General features: G+C 42.6%; 1 protein-coding gene across 3 annotated transcripts in view; it reads right to left on the bottom strand.

Moving 5' to 3' along the window:
• GABRA4 (gamma-aminobutyric acid type A receptor subunit alpha4) overlaps positions 1–26133 on the bottom strand; it is a 621559-nt gene that overhangs the window by 246261 nt on the left and 349165 nt on the right. For all 3 annotated transcript variants that reach the window (XM_078678233.1, XM_078678232.1, XM_078678234.1), the window contains one exon: positions 9540–9799. In XM_078678233.1, the coding sequence (XP_078534359.1) occupies positions 9540–9799 (260 nt within the window). The remainder of the gene's footprint in view (positions 1–9539; positions 9800–26133) is intronic.

The following is a 26133-nucleotide window of genomic DNA, read 5'->3' as shown; positions in this document are numbered from 1 at the left end:
CTTTCGTTTATATTAAAGCTGCGCATTAATTCACAACACAATAACTACACATGTTAATTATATGGCAACATGCAAGCAAAATTAGTACTCCCATGTATAATAAAACGTGTGCATCTTATTCTATGGTTGATTAGTTTCACAAAACGCTTTTAGTAAATGGTATTGTTATGGGACATTGACTTCAAGAGGGGTACACAAGATTTTGTGTTTGCCCGCTCGCTCAATCACATGCACCACCAGTACCTGCACTGCATGGACTGTAGCAGTCTATGCGGTGCAGGTGCTGATTATGACATTCCCATTGTGGTGCATTTTTCACCATGGGAGCGCCAAGGAACCGCCTGCCAGACAAGAGAAAATGTCTAATCTGGTAGTTGGTTCAACACGGATTTGGCAGTGCGGGGCTGTCCCGCTCCCCCATTGCCAAACTCGCAATGAGACCCTACATTTTTATCTGTGTTTTACTGCATTTCAAATGCCATTTGATATTGTGGGGTTTTGAGACTTTTTTAATGAAAAGTAATTTATAGTTTAAGGCCTGATTCCGAGTTTGGCTGTCTGACTGCCGGACCTCCTCGGCGGCAGTCCGAAGAAGACCGCTGCATCCTCGTGCCCGCAATATTCTGATGTTCCCAATGAGCCAGCCGTGGTGTCTCTGATGGCGGTGAATGGTTTTTCATGTCGGTCGATGCATGTGTTTATAGTTTAACTGCACAAGTGTTGAATATGCACATATGCATGACATGTGAAAAAATACCTATTACCCATTGCTGGAGTCTGAACCATATGTGCTGAGTTCTGTCAATGGGTAATAGTACAAAACACACTTACCTGAATTTCGGTGCCAAAAGGGTTGTTTTCGCCTGGGTCAGTATTCCGCTGTGAGGGGGAACCGAGTAAAGGGATCCACATTGGAGACTGAAGGGAAGAAAATTAAATGGGTGAGTATGTGCCCCAAAACCTCCTATTCCACTGACTCGAAGCAGGCTGTCCCAGTGCCATGGTCGACTCATCAAAAAGCCAACTTGTAATTCAGACGGCGGTGAAACTTCTCTGTACTGCCCTATGACTGCTGTTTTTCTCCAATCGCTGTCGAGGTGGTCTGTGAATGGCTGTCGGTGGTCCTTCGGCAATCTTTCATTCTGAAATCTGACAACATCGTAATACGGGATGGAAGACCGCCTAGTTGGCAGTAATCAGGCCATAAGTTTTGATTAGGATATGTGCTGCTGACTAGTTTTAGTTTAGTATAGTATGGGAAGGTTTGTTATTTATTTGTTACCGGTTAGCATTTCCTAGGCGTTTCTAAAGGAAGATGAAAATTCAATTTTTTTAAAAAGGAAATATGCATTGGTTGTTGAAAAACCATTTTTTAATACATATTTCTTTGTTTTTCGCATTTTCTGTAGTGGTTCCTTTTTAAAATCTTTTTTCACATATTTTATAGAACCTACAGATTGTGGATTGCTTTGAGGGATTATCTTTCATTTTTCTTAATGATTGCATTGTTTTGGAGATTTGTATTACGCTTTTAAGGACTTTTTGGTGGATTACACATTTTTATTATGTGGATTTTGACAGAGATCTGCAGCAACAAAATCGTAAGTTCAATTTACTTATTTACAGAGGTTGGGAAATGTTCCAAATACTGTTATGTTGATGTATTTAATGTGATATATTTATACTGTTATGTCTTCTTAGTTTGTTAGTTTTATTTGTTTAATATTTTAATATATTGTTTTACAATGCTAGTATTAATATATTTTATTATATCAGTGTGTAATGTTTATTTTAGTATTATTTGTTCACCAAAATAATAATAATATTTTATTAGTCCTAAAATAATATATATTTTATTTTCCTGCTGTAGTATATTGATGTAGATTTGGCTATAACATCTAAGTAGTCTAGACCTTTAGAACTATTTTTACTTTGCTTTGTAGCATCTTATAAATGTTTTAGTTTGTTTACTTATTTTAGGGTAAATTTCGGTAACTATTCTATTACAAGTACTTAGTAGCTTTGTTCTTTTGTAAGGCTTATAGTACATTGCATAGAGTAGTTTGGGTTCTGCCTGGTTCGGATTGGAAGGCATTATGCCATCCCTCCACTGCCTTGTTTGTTTTTGATTCTTGTACCAAGGTGCTGTCATACACATTCTACTGTCATACACATTCCAACATGGTATCTGCAATTTTGCTTGGCATCTGTGTCCTACATATGCAGTCTGTCACCGTATGAGTCCATAAGACACTTGTGGGACACCCCCGCGCCGCACGGCCACCAGCTGCTGCGTGTGCCCCCTGCCTGCCCTCTGCCTCGCTGCTGCCTCGTTTGCCGGTTGCCGGCTGCCTCCGCTGCGGGGATTGTTTTGCCTGGTTTTGTCGAGCATTTGTGCCTGTTTTGCTAAACTTCGTGTATCTTCTTTTTTTCCCTTGTTTTGTCAAGTAGTTGTGCCTGTTTTGTTTAACTCCGTGTAACTTCTTTTTTTCCCCTTTTTTCCCTTGTTTTGTTGTGAATTTGTGCCTGTTTTGTTTAAATCACATTTTGCCCGTGTTTCTGGCTCTCCCTCCTTGTTGTCCGCCGCCCTCCGCCCTCCCTTCCCGCCACCGCCGCTTGTCCCCGCCCCTTTTTTCTCTTCTGTAACCCTCCCCGCTCCCGCCTCCCAGCTGCTCCGCCCACCCGCGCACTTCGCCTTAAATGGCGACCGTGCGAACGCGCAGCGGCCACGCCGATTGTGCGCCGAAGGCGCGCCAAAGGTAAGCCCGTCTGCGCCCGTCCGCGACCGGATCGCGACCAGCGCCAGGACCCCTGGACCTCGAAGATCCCGACCGACCCGCAGGACGTACTCAGCCGCCACCCTCAGCGCACTCAACACCGGCCGACGCCCAGAGTGCCACCAAGCCACACCACGACGCACCCAGGGACCCTTCAGCTGCCACGCCTGCAAGTTCTCCTGCATCCGGACCTGCCTCGCACCAACACCCGCCAAGTCGACCTCCAGCAGCACCCACCTCAAGTGCATCCTGCTCAACACCCGCTCCGTCCACAGACACGCCATCGAACTCTGGAACCTCCTAGACGCCACAGCCCCTGACGTTGCCTTCCTCACGGAGACCTGGATGAACACCTCCTCAGCTCCAGACATCGCCATCGCTATCCCAGAGGGCTACAAGATCGTCCGGAGGGACCGAAACGCCAACCAGATGGGAGGAGGCATCGCCATCGTCCACAGGAGCACCATCCGCCTCACGACCAGCACCGAAAACACCCTGACCAGCGCCGAACACCTGCATTTCCAGATCCACACCAACCCGAACACCACCCTCAGAGGCACCCTGATCTACCGACCCCCTGGACCACGCACACAATTCAGCGAGGACATCGCCGACTTCGTCAGCCCGCACGCCCTCCCCTCCGCCGACTACATCCTCCTGGGGGACCTCAACTTCCACCTGGAGAACAACAACGACCGCAACACCAGCACCCTGCTCGACAACCTCGCCAACCTGGGACTCAAGCAACTGGTGTCCACCCCCACCCATCTCGCCGGACACACACTCGACGCAGTCTTCTCGTCCAGCACAGACATCGACTTCAGCCACGCCACTGAGCTTCAATGGACGGACCACAGCTGCGTCCACTTCACCTTCAAGAGAACGACGACTCACCACCACCAGCAACAGGCGGCCCGCAGAAGCTGGAACAAGATCACAGCACACCAGCTCGCCACCTCCCTGGGCCAGCACCCTCCTGCCAGCTCAGCGAACCCCAGCCAGGCCGCCGACAACCTCACGACGTGGATCAGCAACTGCGCGGACGAACTCGCCCCACTGAGGACCCCGCCTAGCAGACCCGGCAGCAAGAAGGCCCCACGGTTCACCGATGAACTCAAGAGCTCCAAGAAGAACTGCCGAGCCCTCGAGAAAGTCTGGAGAAGGGAACCGACACCGGACAACAGGACCTCCTTCAAAATTGCCACCCGGAAACACCACCAGCTGATCCGCGCCGCCAAGAAAACAGCATTCAAGGACCGGTTGGACAACAACGCACACAACTGCAAGGAACTCTTCATCATCGTGAAAGAGCTTTCCAACCCCAGCGCAGGAAACAACGACATCACCCCATCGCAAGACCTCTGCAACTCCCTCGCTTCATACTTCCACAACAAGATCACGGACATACACAACAGCTTCAACAACCAACCAACGCACACCATGACCGATCAACCACCCCCCACCACCACCCTCCACGCCTGGACCCCGATCAGCACCGAAGACACCATCCGCACGATGAACTCCATCCACTCCGGTTCACCGACCGACCCCTGCCCTCACCACGTCTTCAACAAGGCCGACGCCGTCATCGCACCCCACCTGCGAGACATCATCAACACATCCTTCGACACCACCATCTTCCCGGAGAGCTGGAAACACGCCGAACTCAGCGCTCTACTCAAGAAACCAACAGCGGACCCCACCGACCTCAAGAATTACCGCCCCATCTCGCTCCTCCCGTTTCCAGCCAAAGTCATCGAGAAGACCGTCAACAAACAGATGGCCGCCTTCCTCGAGACGAACGGATCCCTCGACCCCTCACAGTCCGGCTTCCGAGCCAACCACAGCACCGAGACCGCCCTCACCGCCGCCACCGATGACATCCGAGCCCTGATGGACAATGGAGAAACAGCGGCCCTCATCCTCCTAGACCTCTCCGCGGCATTCGACACGGTCTGCCACCGCACCCTAGTACGGCGCCTCAGCAACATCGGAATCCAGGACAAGGCGCTGGAATGGATCATCTCCTTCCTCGACGGAAGAACACAGAGAGTCCGCCTACCACCGTACAAGTCAGAGGCCTCCGACGTCATCTGCGGCGTCCCCCAAGGATCATCTCTGAGCCCCACCCTCTTCAACGTCTACATGAGCCCCCTCGCGGCCATCGTACGCAAACACAACCTCAGCATAATCTCCTACGCCGACGACACCCAGCTGATCCTCTCCCTGACCCACGACCCCGCCGCCGCCAGAGCCAACCTGCGCGAAGGGATGAAAGAGGTAGCCGAGTGGATGACGACCAGCCGCCTGAAGCTGAACTCGGACAAGACGGAGGTCCTCATCCTGGGCTCCTCACCCTCCACCTGGGACGACTCCTGGTGGCCTCCCGCCCTGGGCACCGCACCCAAACCGACAGACCATGCACGAAACCTGGGCTTCATCCTGGACTCCTCCCTCTCCATGACCAGGCAAGTCAACAACGTCTCCTCGGCGTGCTTCAACATCCTACGCATGCTACGGAAGATCTTCTGGTGGATCCCCACCGAGACCAGGAAGACCGTCACCCAGGCCCTCGTCACCAGCCGACTGGACTACGGCAACGCCCTCTACGCCGGTACCACCGCCAAGCTCCAGAAGAGACTCCAGCGGATCCAGAACGCCTCAGCCAGACTCATCCTCGACATCCCACGAACCAGCCACATCTCCGGACATCTGAGAGACCTTCACTGGCTCCCCGTCAACAAAAGAATCACCTTCCGCCTCCTCACCCACGCACACAAAGCCCTACACGACCAAGGCCCGAGCTACCTCAACAGTCGAGTCAACTTCTACGCTCCGAAACGCCACCTCCGATCAGCCAACCACGCCCTCGCCGCCGTCCCCCGCATCCGAAGAGCGACGACAGGAGGAAGGTCCTTCTCCTACCTGGCCGCCAAGACCTGGAACTCCCTCCCGACCGACCTGCGCCTGACCCAAGACCACCTCTCCTTCAGGAAGAAGCTGAAGACCTGGCTGTTCGAGCAGTAGCGGCACCCCCCCCCCCCCCCCAGCGCCTTGAGACCCTACGGGTATGTAGCGCGCTCTATAAGTGCCACTGATTGATTGATTGATAAGGGAAGTTCATTTTTTCCTTTGTTATTTTGATAATAAGGACTTCTATTAGGATGTTGTAATGGTTGGTTAATTCTGTGACAGGGATGGAGGCTAGTGCAATATTTATTTTAACCTCAAAGGCAAATTTGCTGTTGATGGCATGTTCCATAATTAGGGCCTAATTATGATGTTAGTGGTCAGGCCGCTGGACCTCTATTATGGCAGTCGGGAGACCGCTGACAAGTATGTGGCGGTCTGATGGACAAATTTTGAGAGGACCGCCGGGCTGGCAGTCGGAACGCAGCTGTACCATCGCGGGGGCATGCTGCATCCACATGAAAGTGCTGCAGCAGAAGCAGCCGCAGTGCAGTGCCTATCGCACATCAGTACACTGTGTGCCATGCACTATGTTATGTATGGCATCCGGTGCACACACAATGGTCAGAATGGAGGGAGGCACGACATGTACCCCGACATCTTTTACTCTGGGGTCCAATGCCTACGAACTTGGTCAGAAAGCCTCCGACCTAAGGTCAGAGGCTTTTCAACTAAGATCGTAATCAGATCCATTGTTGTTTGTTTAAATAATGTGTTTTTAGTCAATTTTAATCAGATGTATTTATTGTTTAATGATATTCATGTAATCAATGTTGTTTTTGATATTTTTGACAAAGTATATGTGTATTTATAAGTCACGATATTTTTGTTACCGATATTTTTGTTTTCGATGTATGCAGATTTAGATATTTTTGTCATCAATAATTATGTGTTTGATATCAGTGACTTTTATATTTACGTATAGGGAGTCAATATTTTTGTTAACAATATTAGATTTTCAATAATTTTGTGAGTCTATATTTTTTATCTCAATATTATGTCACCGATCCTCTGTCTGATTGTACTTATTTGCAATTTAATGCAGAACATTTAGTAGTGTGTGTGTAATAAAAGTAGTATTCCTCTTTATAAAAAAAAGGACTGAGTTAACAATGACTGAGTGCAGTTGTTGCATGCGGGCAAGCTAGGGACACTTGCCACAGCTACCCTGAGTAGCTCTTGGACTGCTTTGCTTCGCTACACTGTGAGAGTCAAGTGCTACAATGGGGTACTTGGGTCCTAGTACAAAGACAATAGCAGACATATTACTTGTGAAGGACTCACATAATTTCAAATAATAACCCAATTTCTTACACGTCATTTGGTTTTACTTGTCCGAATATGCTCAAGAAAGATGAAACAGGAGTGCATAGTATTCCAGGTCTGGCTGGGATCAGGAATTACAATACATTCATAATGAGGTGTCTCAGGGCCCATCTCAAAGTAATTAATAAAGCTAGACCCCGAGGTTTTCGACAATGCCTGGGTCTATATTGAATCATTTTCAGAATCCAACATTTTGTCAAGTTAAGCCTTACAGACCTGTGATAGTCGCACGTTCTCAGTGTTTGTCTGGAAAACTTTTGTGAATGCTATTTTTGTATGAAAAAATAAACCTGCATTTGGGGACAACATGATTGCATTTCAAAAATATTATTATAGCTGATATTTAAGTAAAATATCTTGTAGAGTTTGAGAGACTTGGAGCATCTATCACGATGGCGGAGGACATAAAGCCTTCCATCCCAACGGTACTCCATGTGTATAACTTAGATATGACTGCCAGCCCAGAGATCATCTCTGCAGCATGAAAGGAACCGTCACCATAGCAGTTCCCTTCAAGGTACAAAATGTTGGTGGACAGCTGCCATCTGTTTTAACAGTGGCTCACCAAACTTTTTTTTCTGAAACAAAATTCCAAAGTTGGAATTTGTTCTAAATAAAAACCTGATGATCTCCCTGAACCACCCTCACCCCCTCACCCCTGTCTCAGGGTGTGGGAGTCATTATTGAATTCTTCTGTCGATTACACTTTCTGCTCTAAATAGAGCAGGTGCTGTGATGGCTTTTCTCCAATTGCAACTACTCAATTGGATTATCAGAGTAAGCTTTCAATTGAATGAGCAAAAGAGGGACTCCGCTGATAGACAACTTACTGTCTGTCCGTGTCTAAATGAGGTGGGGTGGTGAGAGATGACAGAGAGGCTACACTGTTGCGACACAGTAACATGGGCACCAAACTCTAAATCAACCCTGTAATGCAGATGTCATCCCCTTGGTGTCAGAGGGAATGTGCTTCAACAGATGTTGATTCAGATGTTATTTCATGACTCATAGATGTAGCTAATGTCACTGGTTCATGCGATCAATGTTGCACCATTTCCAACTAAATATCTCTAATATTTTGAGAAGACCTTACAGCCCCTAGTGAAGCTGAACTTAATTATATTAATTTATGATCAATATTACTGGCTCCCTTTGCCCAAGTTTGCACTGTTTCAAATTGAAATTTCCCAATTATTTGTTGGTAGAAGTACCAAGTCGATGCGTACAATGTCTAATTTTACTATTCAGTTTATTAAACATAATTTGGTCAACAGTTCTGCCAAATTTGAAAGACACTGTGTACCGTTATCATTTGCCTGTTGCTTATCATTTCTTCTGACACACAAATGCTGTCCATTATGCTCAAACATTTAGGCTCCTGGCTAGTTACTAAGGTACGTTGCCTTAAGCCTCCTACCCACGCTACCCTTCATGTCTGTTCTGTGGGGTGCTCAGCGTCATATGCCATGTTATACTGCTTCCTCTTATGCTTCTTCTTTTAATGCCATTATTTGCAATTTCATTCCCTGTACCTTCACTTAGCTCAAATGTCATAATGCCGAGTTTCCCTTTCCTATAAAACTTAGATTTTGACAGAATAGTTGTAAACATATTACCATAGGAAAAGCAGAAACAAGTATATTAGGTATTTTTCTAATGTGTAAAAAAAAGGGAAGCAAATGTAACCAGTGTCTGCCTCTATCAGGCCAAATCTCAAGCATTGTAAAACATTTTAACATTAACACTTCTATATAATGGGCCTGATTATGATGTTGGTCAGAAACTAAACCTCCTGACTCCTTGTCAGATTTGGTTCCGGCCAACTTGCGGTCGGAGGTTCCGACCAACCGATTATGATGCTTACGAACACCGTTCGGAAAGTCTCCCATGGACTTTAATGGAAGCCTGTGTTCTAACCAACAACACAGGCGCCCATTGAAAAAAGGGGTTGTTGTGGAAAACCTTGCACCCTGTGGTGGGCACCCCATGGTGCCTGTCACACTGTGCATGATTCTAGAGGGGGGGTCCCTTGGGTACCGCCACAGCCCCAACTGGAGGCCTAAGAATGAAGGGAGGCCTGCTAAGGGCCCCTCAAAGTCAGTTTTCGACAGCCTTTTCATGTCGGATGGTCTGAGTCAGAAAAGCTATCCGAATCAGACATAATACGTTGGTCGGAAATGCAGTCCGTAGAGCTGTACGAATCAGCTTTGACCAACTCTGAGTTTCCGAATGCCGGTCAGAACCGATTCAGAATGACCGAACGGTTACCGTTCTATTGTAATCGGTTGGTCGAAAATGTTTCTGACTCAGTAGGAAACACAGGTTCCGACACGGTTTATTAATATCCGAATGCCATCCAGAGCCTTTCCGACCGACATCATAATCAGGCCCACAGTGTTCCTCATTGTGGTAAGATGATTATGTCATATGAGCATACATGAATAGCAATAGAAATAAAGTACATACCAAATATTGTTCTTCTGTGCACTTTTCATTTGGTGTAGAGCGAGCTGGAATAACAGGGGTGGATTTTGGTACTTTCTTTTTTGCTTTTTCCATTTGAATATTTGTGAAATAATTGACTGCAGCAAATTCGATGAGTGCAGAAAATACAAACGCAAAGCAAACAGCAATGAACCAGTCCATCGCCGTAGCGTAGGAAACTTTAGGTAAGGAATGTCTTGCACTTATGCTCAATGTTGTCATTGTCAATACTGTCGTTATTCCTGCAAAATAAACCGTAAATAATAATTACCCTTTATTGCCAATATGAATGAAAAACATGTAAAATTCATTAGAATACATCTTCCATTTTATTCCACTGTAATACTGGAAAAATTAGATTTGTGAAAAACTACAAAAGACGGCAAGGACCAGTGTAAATGTGGGTGTGGAACGGAGATGATGACACAGTAGGCACATTTTGTGCATTTTGATCAGTCCAGTGCAATGTTACAATACATCCAGGGAGTTGCTTAGACACTTTATATGTTTATACAATTTTATATAGCACAGGCATTGTCAAACTGTGTTAAAGAAATGTATATAGAAAGTGGAGAGCTACATACAAATACAAATATGTTACCTAAGATTTGCAAGCTAAGTAGTAAGCTGTAAGAGAATAATTCAATCACAGGAAAATAAATAAGCCAAACCAAAGACAGTGCAAACAATGAATATCATAAGAGGTGACAGACCTTTTCGCAGAAAATCCATGGAATAAAAATAATAATGGAAAAAAGTATGCGATTGAAAGTTAAAAAAAAAGTCTGACATGCTTAATAATCATGAAAAAAAACCTCTGGAATAGTTAGAGGCAAATTAAACTAATCCAATGCAGGAGATCGTGGATTGAAAAAATAATATGAAGTTAAAGATAGTAGAGATGCAGAGCTGTGCAAAGTTTAAAGTAATGGAGTATGAGAAAATGGGTTATAAATTGGAGAGAATGTGGGTCCTCACTGAGTAATAAAGCTAGAGTTCTGTACAAGGTCAAGCCTTGGTAGCTGTAGTACAAAGCATGCAAGCCTAACTTAGGAGAAATGTGTAAAGCATTTATCAGTAACAAGACATTTATAAAACAGAAAACACAACACAATAAATAGAGTACCTTTTAATAAACAGATAGATGCTAAAATGACAATAACTGGAAGTATGTATTTTTGGAGGTTTTAAATAATTATTGTGCCAAAAAGTGAAACGCTCCAGCCACTGGTATCTGGTCGAACTAGACTGGTTCAAAGTAAAAAGTTATGGCTGACCACCATTGAGTGTGCTTCAGATACAGGGGTCTGATTCTTTCTGGTGAAGTTTTTACCTTTGAAGTTAATTTTTTTTCTGAAGAAAAGTGCGTGTTGATGATTTCGCAGAAAGTTGGGCTGCAGGATGGATCCAAAAGGGTGTCGTCTGCGGTAGCTGACTGACTATGAAGCCTCAGTGGGAACCTCAACTCTCATGAGAAGTTTGAGGCTCTCATCGTTGAAGGCAGGAAAACTCAGCATGGGCAGAGTCTAAATTCGGTACCCAGGAAGCCATTGTTGGGGTGCTGATCTGCATTGGTCCCGGCAATGTACTCTACATTCAGACTTAGAAACTTTTCGGTAAGCCAGGATCCTTTCAGTGGGGCAAAACAGCAAGTTGAGTCCAACCACCTGTTCAACGTTAACAGCTGTCAGGATGTAGCATCTTGTTCTTTTGCTGAAATGTTCAAATACATTTTTTAATTGTCCAGTCTTACAATTTCAAAGGGGGGTTGGACAGTAGTACACTTTTAACCCCAGTTTAGGGTCCAGGACCTTTTGGACACCACATGGCGGTTAGGACTCAATTTGCCAGAAGCCGCCAGAAGGGTCCAGGACAAATCCATTTGAAACTGGTCAGCTGCCCTCAGCAGAGATTTGAGCTTACTTCAGCTTTTGTGTTCCTGGAGCTGAACAAGATGCTAGCCACCTAGCCCATGAAGTCCTCTCTTCTGTCCTAGGTACAAGTGGGGAGCAGGTCCAGCCTTGGGGTCTATCTCCACAAGTTAAACATGCAGGTGCAGTCCTTCTGTACTTCACAGGTCCACAAGAGTTCTGAAGAAGGTACTAAGGGTGCCACTGTTATGCCCAATACCAGTATATGGGTGAGTGAAACTCCTGGCCACTCCATAACCAATGGGCTAATGGGTCACAATGGTGCTTCCTACCCACTTTTCCAGCACGTCCTGTGTGCTTTACTTTAGACTATACCACAGTGCCTCTCTGTACCTAAAACCAATACAGCCGAACCTTTCCTGTCTTGTGCAGAGATCCCTGGGGCCAAGCAGAGGTGTGGCTAGTATACTGGCAAACCCTCCCCTGTGGTCACTTTAAGCCAGTTCTGGGGCAGCCCCTCTATCACTGGGATTGGTGCCTAGTTGGTGCCTAGTTGGCTGTCAGGACAACGAAGGAGGAGGCCTAGATGTGAGTTACATATGTTTGTGACAGGGTAGGGACCTTTTAATGTGTAAATAAATTCCTACACACAGCCCAGATACTTTTCTTTTCTGGGGGAAGACATGTCACCACACCGAAGCCCTTTGTCCACCATTAACAAGTGACATTTAACACTGGCAAAAAGGCACATTTGACTGATTTTGTCAGATCGAAATTTGAAGTTTTAAAACTGCACACTCTGATTTCAAGAGCAGACTTGAAGATAGCCTTTGCATTGGCAATGTGGGGGTGGCATATTATGTGCTGCAGTCCACTAGAAGACATTTAATTTACAGGTCCTGGGTACCATATAGTAGGGGCTTATAGTTAAGCTAAATGTGCCAATTAGCATTGTTGACCAATTCAAAACATTTTTAGGGGGTCAGAGGATATGCAATGGGGCCTGGTAGGATCTCAGTTTACAGAATCCAAAAACCAACAGCATTAGTTTGAAAAAGTATTCGGGATGAACAAACAAAAAAAGGCATTTTCTTACAGGGTTATGTGTCAGGAATTAAAGAAGAGGCCATTAGACAGCCTGTGAGAAAGGTGTAAATACAAAGTCAGGAGAAAGTTCAGGCAAGGAGTTCAATGTGCTTTGAGTGAGGCGATCAGGAAGAGGCCAGCCCAAGAGTAATTAGGTGAGAATGAAAGTTACTCAAATTATCATCGAAAGAGTAACATTGCAGTTCCATCTTGAATGTGGGCAGCAAGGTATTGGTACACAGGCTGATGGCAGGGAGAGCAAGTGTACAGTCCTTTTTTCAAATTTCTGGGTTTGGGAGTAGTGTATCGCACTGTGTAAGGATTGATCTTGCGATATATCTTCAGATTAGAGGCCAGGTATCAAAGAGGCGAGGTGTGTACTGCCTTTGAGTGATGCAGTCCATTTTGAGAACAGCTCTGGTTTTAATAGTGAGCCAATGGAGAGTGAAACTACAAGTGGAAAGTGGACAAGTCTTTTGGTACCAGAGATGATATGCACTGTGGCATGTACTTTTAGTGTGCATCTCTTACCCTGACTACAGTGCTGGTTCCTGCCTGTCCTGGATGCATACCTCAGCGAACCATGAGTCCCATTTCTAACAAATATACCATTTTAAATTGATAACATGTGAGAAGATACATAGCACTGTCAGTGGACAGGGGACAAAGTACTGAGCATATCCACTTGTTTACCACCTATGCTCTAACAAGGAGCACTGATGATGGGGGGCCTCTAGAGAAATTGGTTTGGGGGTATTAAGCTGCCGTCAAATAGCAAATGGTGGGCAAGGATAGATTATCTTTTAAAAAAGAAGTCCACAGGAAACCTCATAGGTTGAAGGAATTTGTGGAAGCAATGGGCATAGCAGACATAAGGATGGACACGCATGATTGAAACACTACTCATGCTACTTTGTGCCCACCTGTCATATTTGTGACTAGGCTGTTTTTTGTTCTGAGAGTTGTAGTAAACAGAAGTACTGAGTATCAATATTTGGCTAGAGGCATTTCTGATCTGCCCATTGGTGATGGCACTTTGCCCAGTTGGAATCGCCTATTAAGGGATGGTGCTTAGATGTGCAAGAGCTCTAAGGTATCCTGGTGTTGAGCAGATGTGAGTCTAGCCGCAACTAGGGCCTAGTGGTACCATTAGAGCCAGGTCTTCAGCTTCTTGTAAAATTCTAGAAGTGAGGTGGAGGCTCCTATGTGTAGCAGCAGGCCGTTCAACGCTTTAGGAGTGATGTAGGAGAAGGCTCAACCCACATATCTGTTTTTTTGGGGATGCAAGGGATGTGTGTAAGTAGGTGTCCAGATTAGTGGAGGTGTCTATAAGATTTGTGAAAGCAAATTCAATTGCTGAGGTATGCTGGGCTGGTGTTATGAACTACCTTGAAAGTGTGGTTGAGGAGTTTGAATTGTGCTCATTTGTGAACTGAAAGCCAATGTAGCTCCTTCAGGTGTGGTGTGATGTGAGAGTGGCATGGGAAGTTGAGGGTGATTCTGGCCACTGAGTTCTGAAGGGTCTGCAGCCTTATGTAGAGTTTCTTGTTAATCCTGGCATTGAGGGAGTACCCGTAGTCCAGCTGGCTTTGATTGATTGCTGATATTTCGATCCTCAGTGAGATATGTATTTCCACATGGTTATTCTGTGCTGCACAGTAAGTACAAGAGAAGAGAGCATAAGACATGACTCACAATCCCACTTTGTACCTCTAGGGTACCAAACCGGACTTAGAGTAGCATTCTAACACAAAGTTTTAATACTAGGATGCACTTATGCCAGTTCCCCAATATTGACTACCAACATATTGTCAATCAAATGAAACACAAGGCTTCCCCGAGCACTCATATATTAGTATTTAGATGTCCATATAAGATCTTTCTTCACAAAATAATTTCTCAATTGGTATAGTTCAGTCCGTATTTCTTCCAATTATAAATTAATTGTTCCAAATTTCAGTCCAAAGAAAAAGCAGCAAACACGTGTTTCGTCGTACATAAATCTAGCAAAATGATTGCTTCAGGGCTGCAACCCAAAATAAAATCAAATAAGTATATTACTAATATATCCAATTCTACATTTCTATAAAGTCCGTTTACATCTTGAGTAATTTTAAAATAGACCAACACAAGCCAGTGTCTCCAGAAAAGAAGGACAGAACCAAATTCCCAACAAGGGGATGGATAATGAGTTTCAATATTATTTAGGCCAAGATTAACTGAACTACCTTTGGGTTTTAATTATGGAATTTCTGAACTGTACTGTTTATGAATCTAAGAATATATTTTGTGTTTGTAATTGGTTTTTGACTTATAAGACAATATGTGCCATACTAATGGAGGACCCACCTTGATGTTTTGAAGTAATGATATCTGTTTAGAGGTTTATACTTTCTACAGGATATAATAATGTGATGTATTAATCACAAATTGAGATGGATACTGAAAAGGCATCACTGAAGTATAAGATGTGGTAGTGTGATTACACTATTTTGTACAACAAATTCTAGATGTAAATAGACAGGATGTTATTAATGTTTCTTTGTGGAGAAACTCCTCCTTTTTCCTCACTTCTCCCCGCCTCCTCTTTTTTTCCCCTTACCTCCTATCTTCAATGGAGTGTGTTTGGGGTTCACTTGAGGTTTTGAAGGGAGATTTTTTGAGTGTAAGCTACGGCTTAAGTAAGATCTAGACTGGAATGGCTGCAGCTATTATACTGCACATACATTACAAGGTACTGATATAGGTTATTAAGTGTGGCTACTGGCATTGGCAAATGTTCTCATTTTATTATATGGCTTTTTCTTCATCCTCAGAAGATAGTAGAAATTATTAGTGTAGTTACAAATTTCTCTCTTTTTAATTAAGATTGAGAGTACGGTTTGAAAGATTTAACAATATGATGATGAGCACCCCATATATGGAAACGCGATTCTGCGCTCAACCGGTAAATTATTGAACGGACCCATGAGTAACATGGGTCTTTTGTTATTTTAATGTAGCATACGCGGGATTGAGAATTTCAGGCAGACACGTATTAAGAACTTTAACGCGAGATTAAAAAAACGTATAAACCTCGCGAGATTACGAGGTGGAATTTTGAGTTACTTCAAGTGTATAATTACGAAGGAGATTAGAGGATGGAATGCTCAGGAGATACGTGGAGTTTTTGTAAGAATAAGATTTGAGTGTGGTTGGTACAGCATAGTACCTGGTTTGGAATATCCTCATGTATTAAAAAGACTGAAGGTCAGTCAAAGATGGCGCCCATGGAGAGACTGCTTAAATAGGCAGTCCAAGATGGCGCTGGAGTAGGACGCCAGTTGCAGTATCGATACTGGGATGCTGTTGTAAGGATAGGAGGTGAGTGAGCAGGTTATGTTACGGGTGGTTAAGAACTACATTATTCAAACTATTATGTGAAACGGGCCTTATTTCTGTTACATTCTTGATAATTTACAGATCACGTACTCGTGAGAACATTTGGATACGTTTTCGTGTGTGGGGTAGAACGCCGGTTACAGTGTCGATACCGGGACGCTATTGCTCTGATAGGAGGTGAGTGAAGTGTAAAGGTTACGGCAGGATACAAGACACACTATACAGGAAATTCGAAGATGAGGTGCGGGCATGGGCATTACAGCTGTCCCGTTTTTGATTAATTACAGATCACGTACTGTTGATTGCGCACTGAATATCTGTGGAGTGAAGGGAGGATATCTAGTTCATGTGATGGCTACAGATTGATGGGGTGAGCTTACTTTTGACTTTTAGTTATGCAGCATACAGCGTTTTATTAGATGAACAGAGTTGTGTCTTAGAGTATATAAATTTTGATTTCTGACGATTGGTAACTCTCTATGTGAGAGAGAGAGTAGGACTGGGATTAAAGAAAATACGTCGGTGGAGCTCACTAAACGGTACTGTTGCACTTATTTTAACTATACTGAGTGGGGTTTGGTGTATTCTTAATCAAATAATACAATTACATTGATTAAAGGAGAATGGTAGGAAATATCCTGAGATCTATTACATAGCTTTACCAATAATATTGTTTTGATAATTTTAGGATGATCCCCTCTTTTTTGATGTGGTACAAGGTGGATGGGTGATTAAACCGGAGTTGGGGCTTCTGAATTACCAATTACTGAAGGAGATACGATATATTTATGTTTATATGTATTTTTTAGAGTATATTTGGTGTATAAGGACTATATCCTGACAAGTGATAAGTCGATGGTTTGAGCGGAACATATGTCAAAACACAAGACATTACAAGAGGTTGGTCGTTTTATGATATTGGTGCCTGCATAGGTTGAGAAAGTAACTACTGAGTGGCACTTTCTTTGGTTGAAACCTTGTTGGGAATTTGGTTCTTTCCTTCTTTTCTGGAGACACTGAGTGTTGGTCTATTTTAAAACTACTCAAGATGTAAACAGACTTTATAGAAATGTTGAATTGGATATATTAGTAATATACTTATGTGATTTTTTTTGGGATGCAGCCCTGAAGAAATAATTTTGCTAGATTTATGCACGACGATACACGTGTTGGCTGCTTTTTCTATGGACTGAAATTTAGAACAATAAATTATTAATTGGAAGAATCACGGACTGAACTGTACCAATTGAGAAATTATTTTCTGAAGAAGGATCTTAAATGGACATCTAAATACTAATATATGAGTGCTCCGGGAAGCCTTGTGTTTCATTTGTTTTTTACATTTGTGGATTATGTTGGGGTTTTATGGTAACCAAGCTCTTATCCCCTAGGAGCACCACTGGAGACTTGGATTATTGTACTATCCCTGATTTTGCTGAGCGCCCATTTAGGTGACTGGTTACCATTTGTCAATAAACTGCTAATCTCAGGAATAGGGCAGCCGCAAGGGTAAATATGAATAGGGACAAGGAAGCACAGGATTTATTTAGTAATCTAGTTGAGGGTGGCTCAATTGGTGCAGCTGTAGGCACTTCTAAGAATGTGAGAAAAGAGGGTCTTAGAGCCAAGTTTGTTAAACTTGAGTCTCTTAAAAGAACAGAACTCACTAAATGGTGGGATGCTGCGACACTAAAACAATATCTTACTCTGAATAGAATTCCTTGCTAGTTGAGGTTACAGATCATACCCACGTATTAGGACCTAGAACCCGATCTTAATAATATTTGGGAAAAGGAACTAAATAATAGCTCGAGAAATCTCATGAATATCCTAATAGAGAATGCCGAGAGGAAGATTCCTAAACTCTTAATTGAAATTCAAAAGGTGGAGAATGAGATTAAAACACTTAATCTTCCGGAGGCATCAGTAAAAAATTACACTATTTTAGATGAAAAGTTGAGTAACCTACAGGTAGATATAAAGGAGCCAAGCTAGGAAACTAAAGCGCGATGAAAATGATAAAATGATTACAAATCAGGATGCGTATACACATTTGCCAAGCGTTTTGATTACTAAGGATTTGGGTTCTAAACATAAGGAGAATGCCCCATCCACCAGTGATGTTGATGCATCATCAAGTAATTTCTCGAGTAGTGAGGGTGAAGATTTGGTTGAAACTGGGGGTACTACTGATCTTGAGAATAATTTTTTACAGGAGGTGTGGAGATTGAGGGTGGGAATCGAGATACGGGAGCCAAAAATCGAGAATTAGGCTCAAAAAGACAAGGAGAGGGATGAAAGGAAGGGGAGGAGCAAAGAGTAAGACAAGGGATGAGGACTCGATCATGGAAAAAATGAACCGCTTAGACTGTTTGTCAGGAAATGAGATTGAGATTATTAATTCGTCATCTCTAGAGCTGTCTTAGACAATGATAACTTTATTGAACCGCTGGAACCTGCTTCGGCCTCCTGCGCACCGCACGCAAAATCCTCCCCCTTATACCCCCTCAATCCAGGAAACTCCTCATCCAGGGCCTCATTATGTCCAGGCTGGACTTCGGAAATGCTCTATACCTTGGCACCCCGAAATCGGTGATCAACAAACTCCAACACGTCCAGAACGCAGCAGCCAGGCTGCTTACAGGCACAAAACACCGATGCTCTGCAAAGCCCTCCCTAAACTCCCTACACTGGCTTCCAATCCCTGAAAGAATCACTTTCAAAACACTCTGCATCACTCACAAAATCCTTCAAGACAAGGGACCCCCTATCTTGAGATCCTTGGTCAAACCATACAAAGCTAACAGGAAGCTAAGATCTCACCGCCTCTCCCTGGCAAGCATCCCCAGAATCAAAAAAGCACGATCTGGGGGCCGTCTTTTTTCATATAACGCTCCTAAGCTGTGGAACGCCCTACCCCTCAACATCCGTAGGGAGACCAATCTATTAACTTTCCGCAAACTACTGAAAACTTGGCTCATTCCCTAGGTCACTCCGCTCAATCTGACAAGTCCAGCGCTGGGACGCCCATGGGTAGCTACGCGCTCTATAAATCCATTTCCAATTCCAATTCCAATTCCAATTGAAGAAGGGGCTAGGGTTTTGCCCGACGACATCATCAGACTGGTATATGACGAAGATTGATCTATATCAGTTTGTAAGACTGTTGAAACAAAAAAAATGTTTGTGAATGTACCAGAAAAGGCTAAACATTTAAAAATAAAGGATGTGAGCAACTTAACTATTCAAGAGATTAATGATGCATGATTATTATTGTCACTGACTGAGAATGAGGAAGATCCAGTTACAGTATCTAAACTACTTGAAGAACTATGGGTAAAGTTAAAGAAATGGGGGATCCCGGCTAAACTTCTGGACGCGATAATATAATAACATTCAGGCACATGGATTCAAGTGAAGCCGGGGTCTGGCACACATATCTCTCGGAAAATCATGATGACCAGAGGTGTCAAACAGGGATGTGTGCTGGCCCCATTACTTTTTAACTTGTTTATAGCAGATTTACCAGTCACCCTCGAGGAAACAAACAGCCACCCACCCAAGATTGGTGGCGAGTCAATTAGTAATCTCCTATATGCAGACAACTTGGTTCTATTCAGTCTCACCCGGGTAGGTCTGCAAAGGCTACTAAACAAATTACACAGCTACACCACTATGAATTCCTTAGAGGTAAACCTAAAGAAAACCCAAGTGGTAATCTTCGGTAGAAAACGCTACTTGGGAGGCGGATGGCTATATAATAAGATTAACCTTATAATTGTAAAAACATACAAATACTTAGGGGTCAATTTTGACTCCAGGGGTTTCTTTGCTAAAAAACGCATTGAAATATCACTAAAAGCCATGAACCTTCAGGTGACTTTTTCTAGGCTCTCAAAAAAACTGTCCGGTCCAAGTCTATCACCATTACTGGAAGTTATGAGAGCAAAAATCGGGCCAACTTTGTCGTATGGCATTGAAATATTTAGAGGAAAACTCAATGCTAACCTAAACCAACATGTGACCAAAATCTATAGAAAAACTCTGCCTAAATCTGCTTCTGCAGCACAGATCAGATTAGAACTGTGTCTTTTAAACTACGAATTTTTGAATACTGGCTCTTATTTGAATCTGTGCCACAAACTAAGGCAAGCAGAGCCAGGTACCCTGGAGTCACTACTCTGGTCGGACATTTCTCAGAAAAACCCAGGGGGGTCAAACGGCTGTTTCTTCAGGGATGCAGTTAACCAATTATCTGTGGGCGAACTATGGGATCTCAACCCTAGTAAGGCCGTTTTTAAAACCAGTATTAAGAAACATACCCGACTGATGTCCCGAATGGCTGACAAAGCTCATTTTTCTAAACGCAAGCATGCCTGGGCAATAATGAATTCTTATGGGCTTGCCACTCCCCTCCCCTATCTGTCTTGCACTTATCCCTTGTATTTAAAGCTTAGCTTCTTGGCTCTTAGACTGGGTGACTGGCAATTTCTAAAGGATTTACCTCACTGGCGTCGTACGTCAGAGGATGTAATGTGCAGGGGGTGTGGTAAGGTGGCTGAGACTTTAGAGCACGTGGTCTGTCTTTGTCCTGCAATTGCGCTACAGTGCAGACGAGAATTGAAAGTCGAGTGGAATAGGCTGGGAATCCGGACATGCAGGCAAGCAGTAATGGCAGCTCTGAATCCAGAGAACACAGTTTTAAATATAGGCCTCATAACTCTTATACGCTACGCATACCGCAATTTTACTCAATAACTGGCAGTGCTGGTCAACGTTTTTATTTTAAAGGTGTACAGTCTGCTCTAAACCGCACTTTTATTAAATGCTGCTATAACTGGTTATACTTGACTGCATCTTCCTACAACCTGCTGCTAGCAGTTGTCTTCCGACTGTACCCATCAGCATAACACCACTATTGTTAAGTCCTCAAACTTATTTTTTGCCCAAATGCCATTGTGGTTACAGTTGCTGTGTATATTTTGCCTTTTTTAACACATAACGTTACTGAAGTCCGCAAATGGAATTCGAAAGTTTTAATGTACCAACTGTTTTTATGCTTTGCTATTTTAATAATTTGTACTGTCTTTGGTATCATCTGAACTGTACTTTTATAGATATTTTATATCTAAATGAAGTTATACTTACTTGAAGAACTAGAGGTTAACCGTTTCTTGAGTGAGAGCAGTGTGTTGAAAATGAACTCCAAGTTGACTCCACAGTTAACAACAGGCAATACCATTGATGCCTTTTATAGATCAGTTAACTATGACCTGGATAGGACTATAGATAGATCCCCAGGAGTAGACTGAACAGAAGACTGGATAATTTAACATGGGTAGAGAGGACGGCATTAAAAGAGCTGAGTACTAATAAGGATGTGACTATTCGTTTGGCTGACAAAGGGGGGAATATTATTGTAATGAATACAAAGTAGCACAATGAGGAGGTTTTATCACAACTCAATGATGAAACTTATTATGAGCGACTAACCTGTAACCCTCTTGGTGAATTGACACATGAAATTAACCAACAGCTTAAAGAATGGTATGATCAAACATTATTCGATCTTGATGAGTATAATTACTTATAGTTGGTTTCTCCCAGATCGCCATGTATGTACACTTTACCTTAAATACATAAGTGCAGAGATAGACCACCAGGTAGGCCGATAATTTCGGGCATAGGAGGACCGACTGAGAAGCTCTCCCAACATGTTGATACTTTCTTAAGACCATATGTACATAATCTTTCATCATTTATACAGGATACCAAGCATGTACTGAATATCATGAGTGACATAATATGGGAACCTGGGATGAATATGGTGACACTAGATGTGGTGTCACTTTATACTAATATTCACCACCATCTGGGTTTACATGCAATTGAGACTTTCTTGAATAGAAGACCAGTTGAGTATTATGATCATACATTGATGATCTTAACGATGACAGATATGGTTTTGAAAAATAATGTGTTTTTATTTGATGGTAAGTGGTACAAACAGCGCCTTGGTACCGCGATAGGATCCAGATTCGCTCCGTCTTTTGCCAACCTCTTCATGGGGTGGTTTGAGGCGGAGTGGATCTGGGGCCACGGGAGACGCAAATGGATGGAACATATTCACTACTGGGGTCAATTTATAGGCAACTGGCTTTTGATTTGGACCGGGTCTGTTGATGAATTGAAAGTTTTTTTTTTATTGTTTGAATGACAATGAATTGAATTTACATTTTACTACACACTATGATCAAACACACATTATCTCCTTAGACATAGAACTGTTTGTTGAAAATGACAGATTATGTAGTAAGATGTATAGGAAGGCTACTAGCTGTAATGCTCTACTCCATGCCAGCAGCTGTTATCCGAAGAGCCAAATTAATGCGATACCATACGGTGAAAAAGTTCGGGCCAGGAGAAATTGTACCAATGAGAGGGATTTTAAGTTGAACTTGGAAGACATGTCACGTAGATTTTTGGCAAGGGGTTATGAACAGAATGTGATTAATAAGGCGATGACAAAAGCACAAGATCTTAAACGTATACAGACTCTAGAGACTAGGAAACCTGGTGTTACAAGTAAGGAGGGAGATAGAATATGATTGATTACACATTACAGTTCAGAAAGTAATAATCTTTACTCATTCTTAACAAACACTGGAATTTGCTCAGAGCAGATAAAGATCTATTGCCCTTTATTATTAGTGAGAAACCCAGTTTGACTTTTAGAAAAGGTGTGACACTGGCAAATGTTGTAAGCCCTAGCTACCCAAACAGACTTGAGAAAACGACATGGTTGGAAAATCGACTCAAAAGTTTTTACAAGTGTGGGAGATGTAGCTCCTGTGGATGGGCTATGAACAAAGTAACAACCATTTAGCTATAATGAGACAGGGAATCATACGATCAATATGTTAATCAACTGTGACACAACCTATGTCATATATGTGATAGCATGCTCTTGTAAAATAATATATGTGGGAAGCACAATTAGAAGACTAAGGGACAGGATGATGGAACATTTTAGAGCATGGAAGAATGGAGATACGGGGTATCCGATTGCTGCACACGCAATATGTAATCATGATAGCAGAGAGGAACATGTTTTCAGCTTTCATGGCATAGACCATGTAAAGCAGGATATAAGAGGTGGCAATAGACAGTTGAAACTGAGACGAAGGGAAGTTCTCTGGCTGATGAAACTCAAAGCTGTGGAGCATGGAATGAATATTGATAATGAATTTCAATATTTTTAGGCCAAGATTAACTGAACTACCTTTGGGTTTTTATTATGTAATTTCGGAACTGTACTGTTTATGAATCTAAGAATATATTTTATGTATGTAATTGGTTGTTGATTTATAAGACAATATGTGCCATACTAATGGAGGACCCACCTTGATGTTTTGAAGTAATGACATCTGTTTAAAGGTTTATACTTTCTACAGGATGTAATAATGTGACTGTATTAAGCACGAATTGAGATGGATACTTGAAAAGCATCACTGAAGTATAAGATGTGGTAGTGTGATTACACTATTTTGTACAGCAAATTCTAGATGTAAATAGACAGGATGTTATTAATGTTTCTTAGTGGAGAAACTCTGTTTCCTTGTTTCCTCCTTGTTCCTCTCTTCTCCCCCGTCTCCTCTTTTTTTCCCCTTACCTCCTATCTTCAATGGAGTGTGTTTGGGGTTCACTTCAGGTTTTGAAGGGAGATTTTTTGAGGGCGAGCTATGGCTTAAGTAAGATCTAGACTGGAATGGCTGCAGCTATTATACTGCGTGTACATTACAAGGTACTGATATAGGTTATTAAGTGTGGCTACTGGCATTGGCGAATGTTTTCACTTTATTATATGGCTTTTTCTTCATCCTCAGAAGATAGTAGAAATTATTAGTGTAGTTACAAATTTCTCCCTTTTTAATTAATATTGAGAGTACGATTTAAAAGATTTAACTATATGATGATGAGCACCCCATTTAAGGAAACGCGATTCTGAGCTCAACCGATAAATTATTGAATGGACCTATGAGTGACATGGGTCTTTTGTTATTTTAAGATGGTGTATGCGGGATTGAGAATTTCAAGCAGACACGTAATATGAACTTTAACGCGAGATGAAAACACGTATAAACCTTGCGAGATTACGAGATGGAATTTTGAGTTACTTCAAGTGTATAATTACAAAGAAGATTAGAGCATGGAATGCTCAGGAGATACAGGGATTTTCTGTAAGAATAAGAGTTGAGTGCGGTTGGTACCGCATAGTACCTGGTTTGAAATATCCTCATGTATTAAAAAGACTGAAGGTCAGTCAAAAATGGCGCCCGTGGTGAGACTGCTTAAAGATGGCGCTGGAATAGGACGCCGGTTGCAGTATCGATACTGGGATGCTGTTGTAAGGATAGGAGGTGAGTGAGCAGGTTATGTTAGGGGTGGTTAAGAACTACATTATTCAAACTATTATGTGAATCGGGCCTTATTTCTGTTACATTCTTGATAATTTACAGATCACGTACTCGTGAGGCCATTTGGATAAGTTTTCGTGTTTGGAGTAGAACGCCGGTTACAGTGTCGATACCGGGATGCTATTGCTCTGATAGGAGGTGAGTGAAGTTTAAAGGTTACGGCAGGATACAAGACACACTATATAGGACATTCGAAGATGAGGTGCGGGCACGGGCATTACAGCTGTCCCGTTTTTGATTAATTACAGATAACGTACTTTTGATTGCATACTAAACATCTGTGGAGTGAAGGGAGGATATCTAGTTCATGTGATGACTACGGATTGATGGGGTGAGCTTACTTTTGACTTTTAGTTATGCAGCATACAACGTTTTATTAGATGAACAGAGATGTGTCTTATAGTATATAAATTTTGATTTCAGATGATTGGTAACTATCTATGTGAGAGAGAGAGTAGGACTGGGATTAAAGAATGTACATCGGTGGAGATCACTAAACGGTTCTATACTGAGTGGGGTTTGGTGTCTTCTTAATCAAATAATACAATTAAATTGATTAAAGGAGAATGGTAGGAAATATCCTGCGATCTATTGCATAGCTTTACCAACAATATTGTTTTGATAATTTTAGGATGATCCCCCCCTTTTGATGAGGTAAAAGGTGGATGGGTGATTAAACTGGAGTTGGGGCTTCTGAATGACCAATGACCAATTACTGAAGGAGATATTTATGTTTATATGTATTTTTTAGAGAATATTTGGTGTATAAGGACTATATCCTGACAAGTGATAAGTGGATGGTTTTAGCGGTATATAGGTCAAAAGACAAGACATTACAAGAGGTTGGTCGTTTTATGACATTGATGCCTGCATAGGTTGAGAAAGTAACTACTGAGTGGCACTTTCTTTGGGTGAAACCTTGTTGGGAATTTGGTTCTGCCCTTCTTTTCTGGAGACACTGGGTGTTGGCTTGTGCTGGTCTATTTTAAAACTACTCAAGATGTAAACAGACTTTATAGAAATGTACAATTGGATATATTAGTAATATACTTATGTGATGTTATTTTGGGTTGCAGCCCTGAAGAAGTCATTTTGCTAGATTTATGCACGTCGAAACACGTGTTGGCTGCTTTTCCTTTGGACTGAAATTTGGAACAATAAATTATTAATTGGAAGAATCACGGACTGAACTGTACCAATCGAGAAATTATTTTGTGAAGAAGGATCTTATATGGACATCTAAATACTAATATATGAGTGCTCGGGGAAGCCTTGTGTTTCATTTGTTTTCTACATTTGTGGATTATGTTAGGGTTGTATGGTAACCAACCTCTTATCCCCTAGGAGCACCACTGAAGAATTGGATTATTGTACTATCCCTGATTTTGCTAAGAGTCCATTTAGGTGACTGGCTACCATTTGTCAATAGACAACATATTGTCAATCAAGTAGATGCAGAAGAAAAGCAAATATTTATTTCATAGTTTTACCTACCTTGAAAATATGTAAGTAGTCAATATTGAGGAGTGCAGCAACTTCCTGCAACTGCTGCTGAGAGGTGGTACATTTAGTAAATGTTGAAACTGAAAGGGTGAATGTGCTTGACCTTGGTCTGCTGCTGTGTTCTTATGTTGTCAATATTGAGGAGTGCTGGTTGACATTAATGACCTCAGTATTGTGGCTTACCACCTCTAACACTGGGCATGTCATTCTGTGATAAGGTGTGAAACTGCAGATTTAAAATCCCCAAGATAGCAAATC

The sequence above is a fragment of the Lissotriton helveticus genome, chromosome 2_2 (assembly GCF_964261635.1).
Source record: "Lissotriton helveticus chromosome 2_2, aLisHel1.1, whole genome shotgun sequence".
In the NCBI taxonomy this organism is placed as follows: domain Eukaryota; kingdom Metazoa; phylum Chordata; class Amphibia; order Caudata; family Salamandridae; genus Lissotriton; species Lissotriton helveticus.
This window is presented reverse-complemented; position numbering and strand designations above follow the sequence as displayed.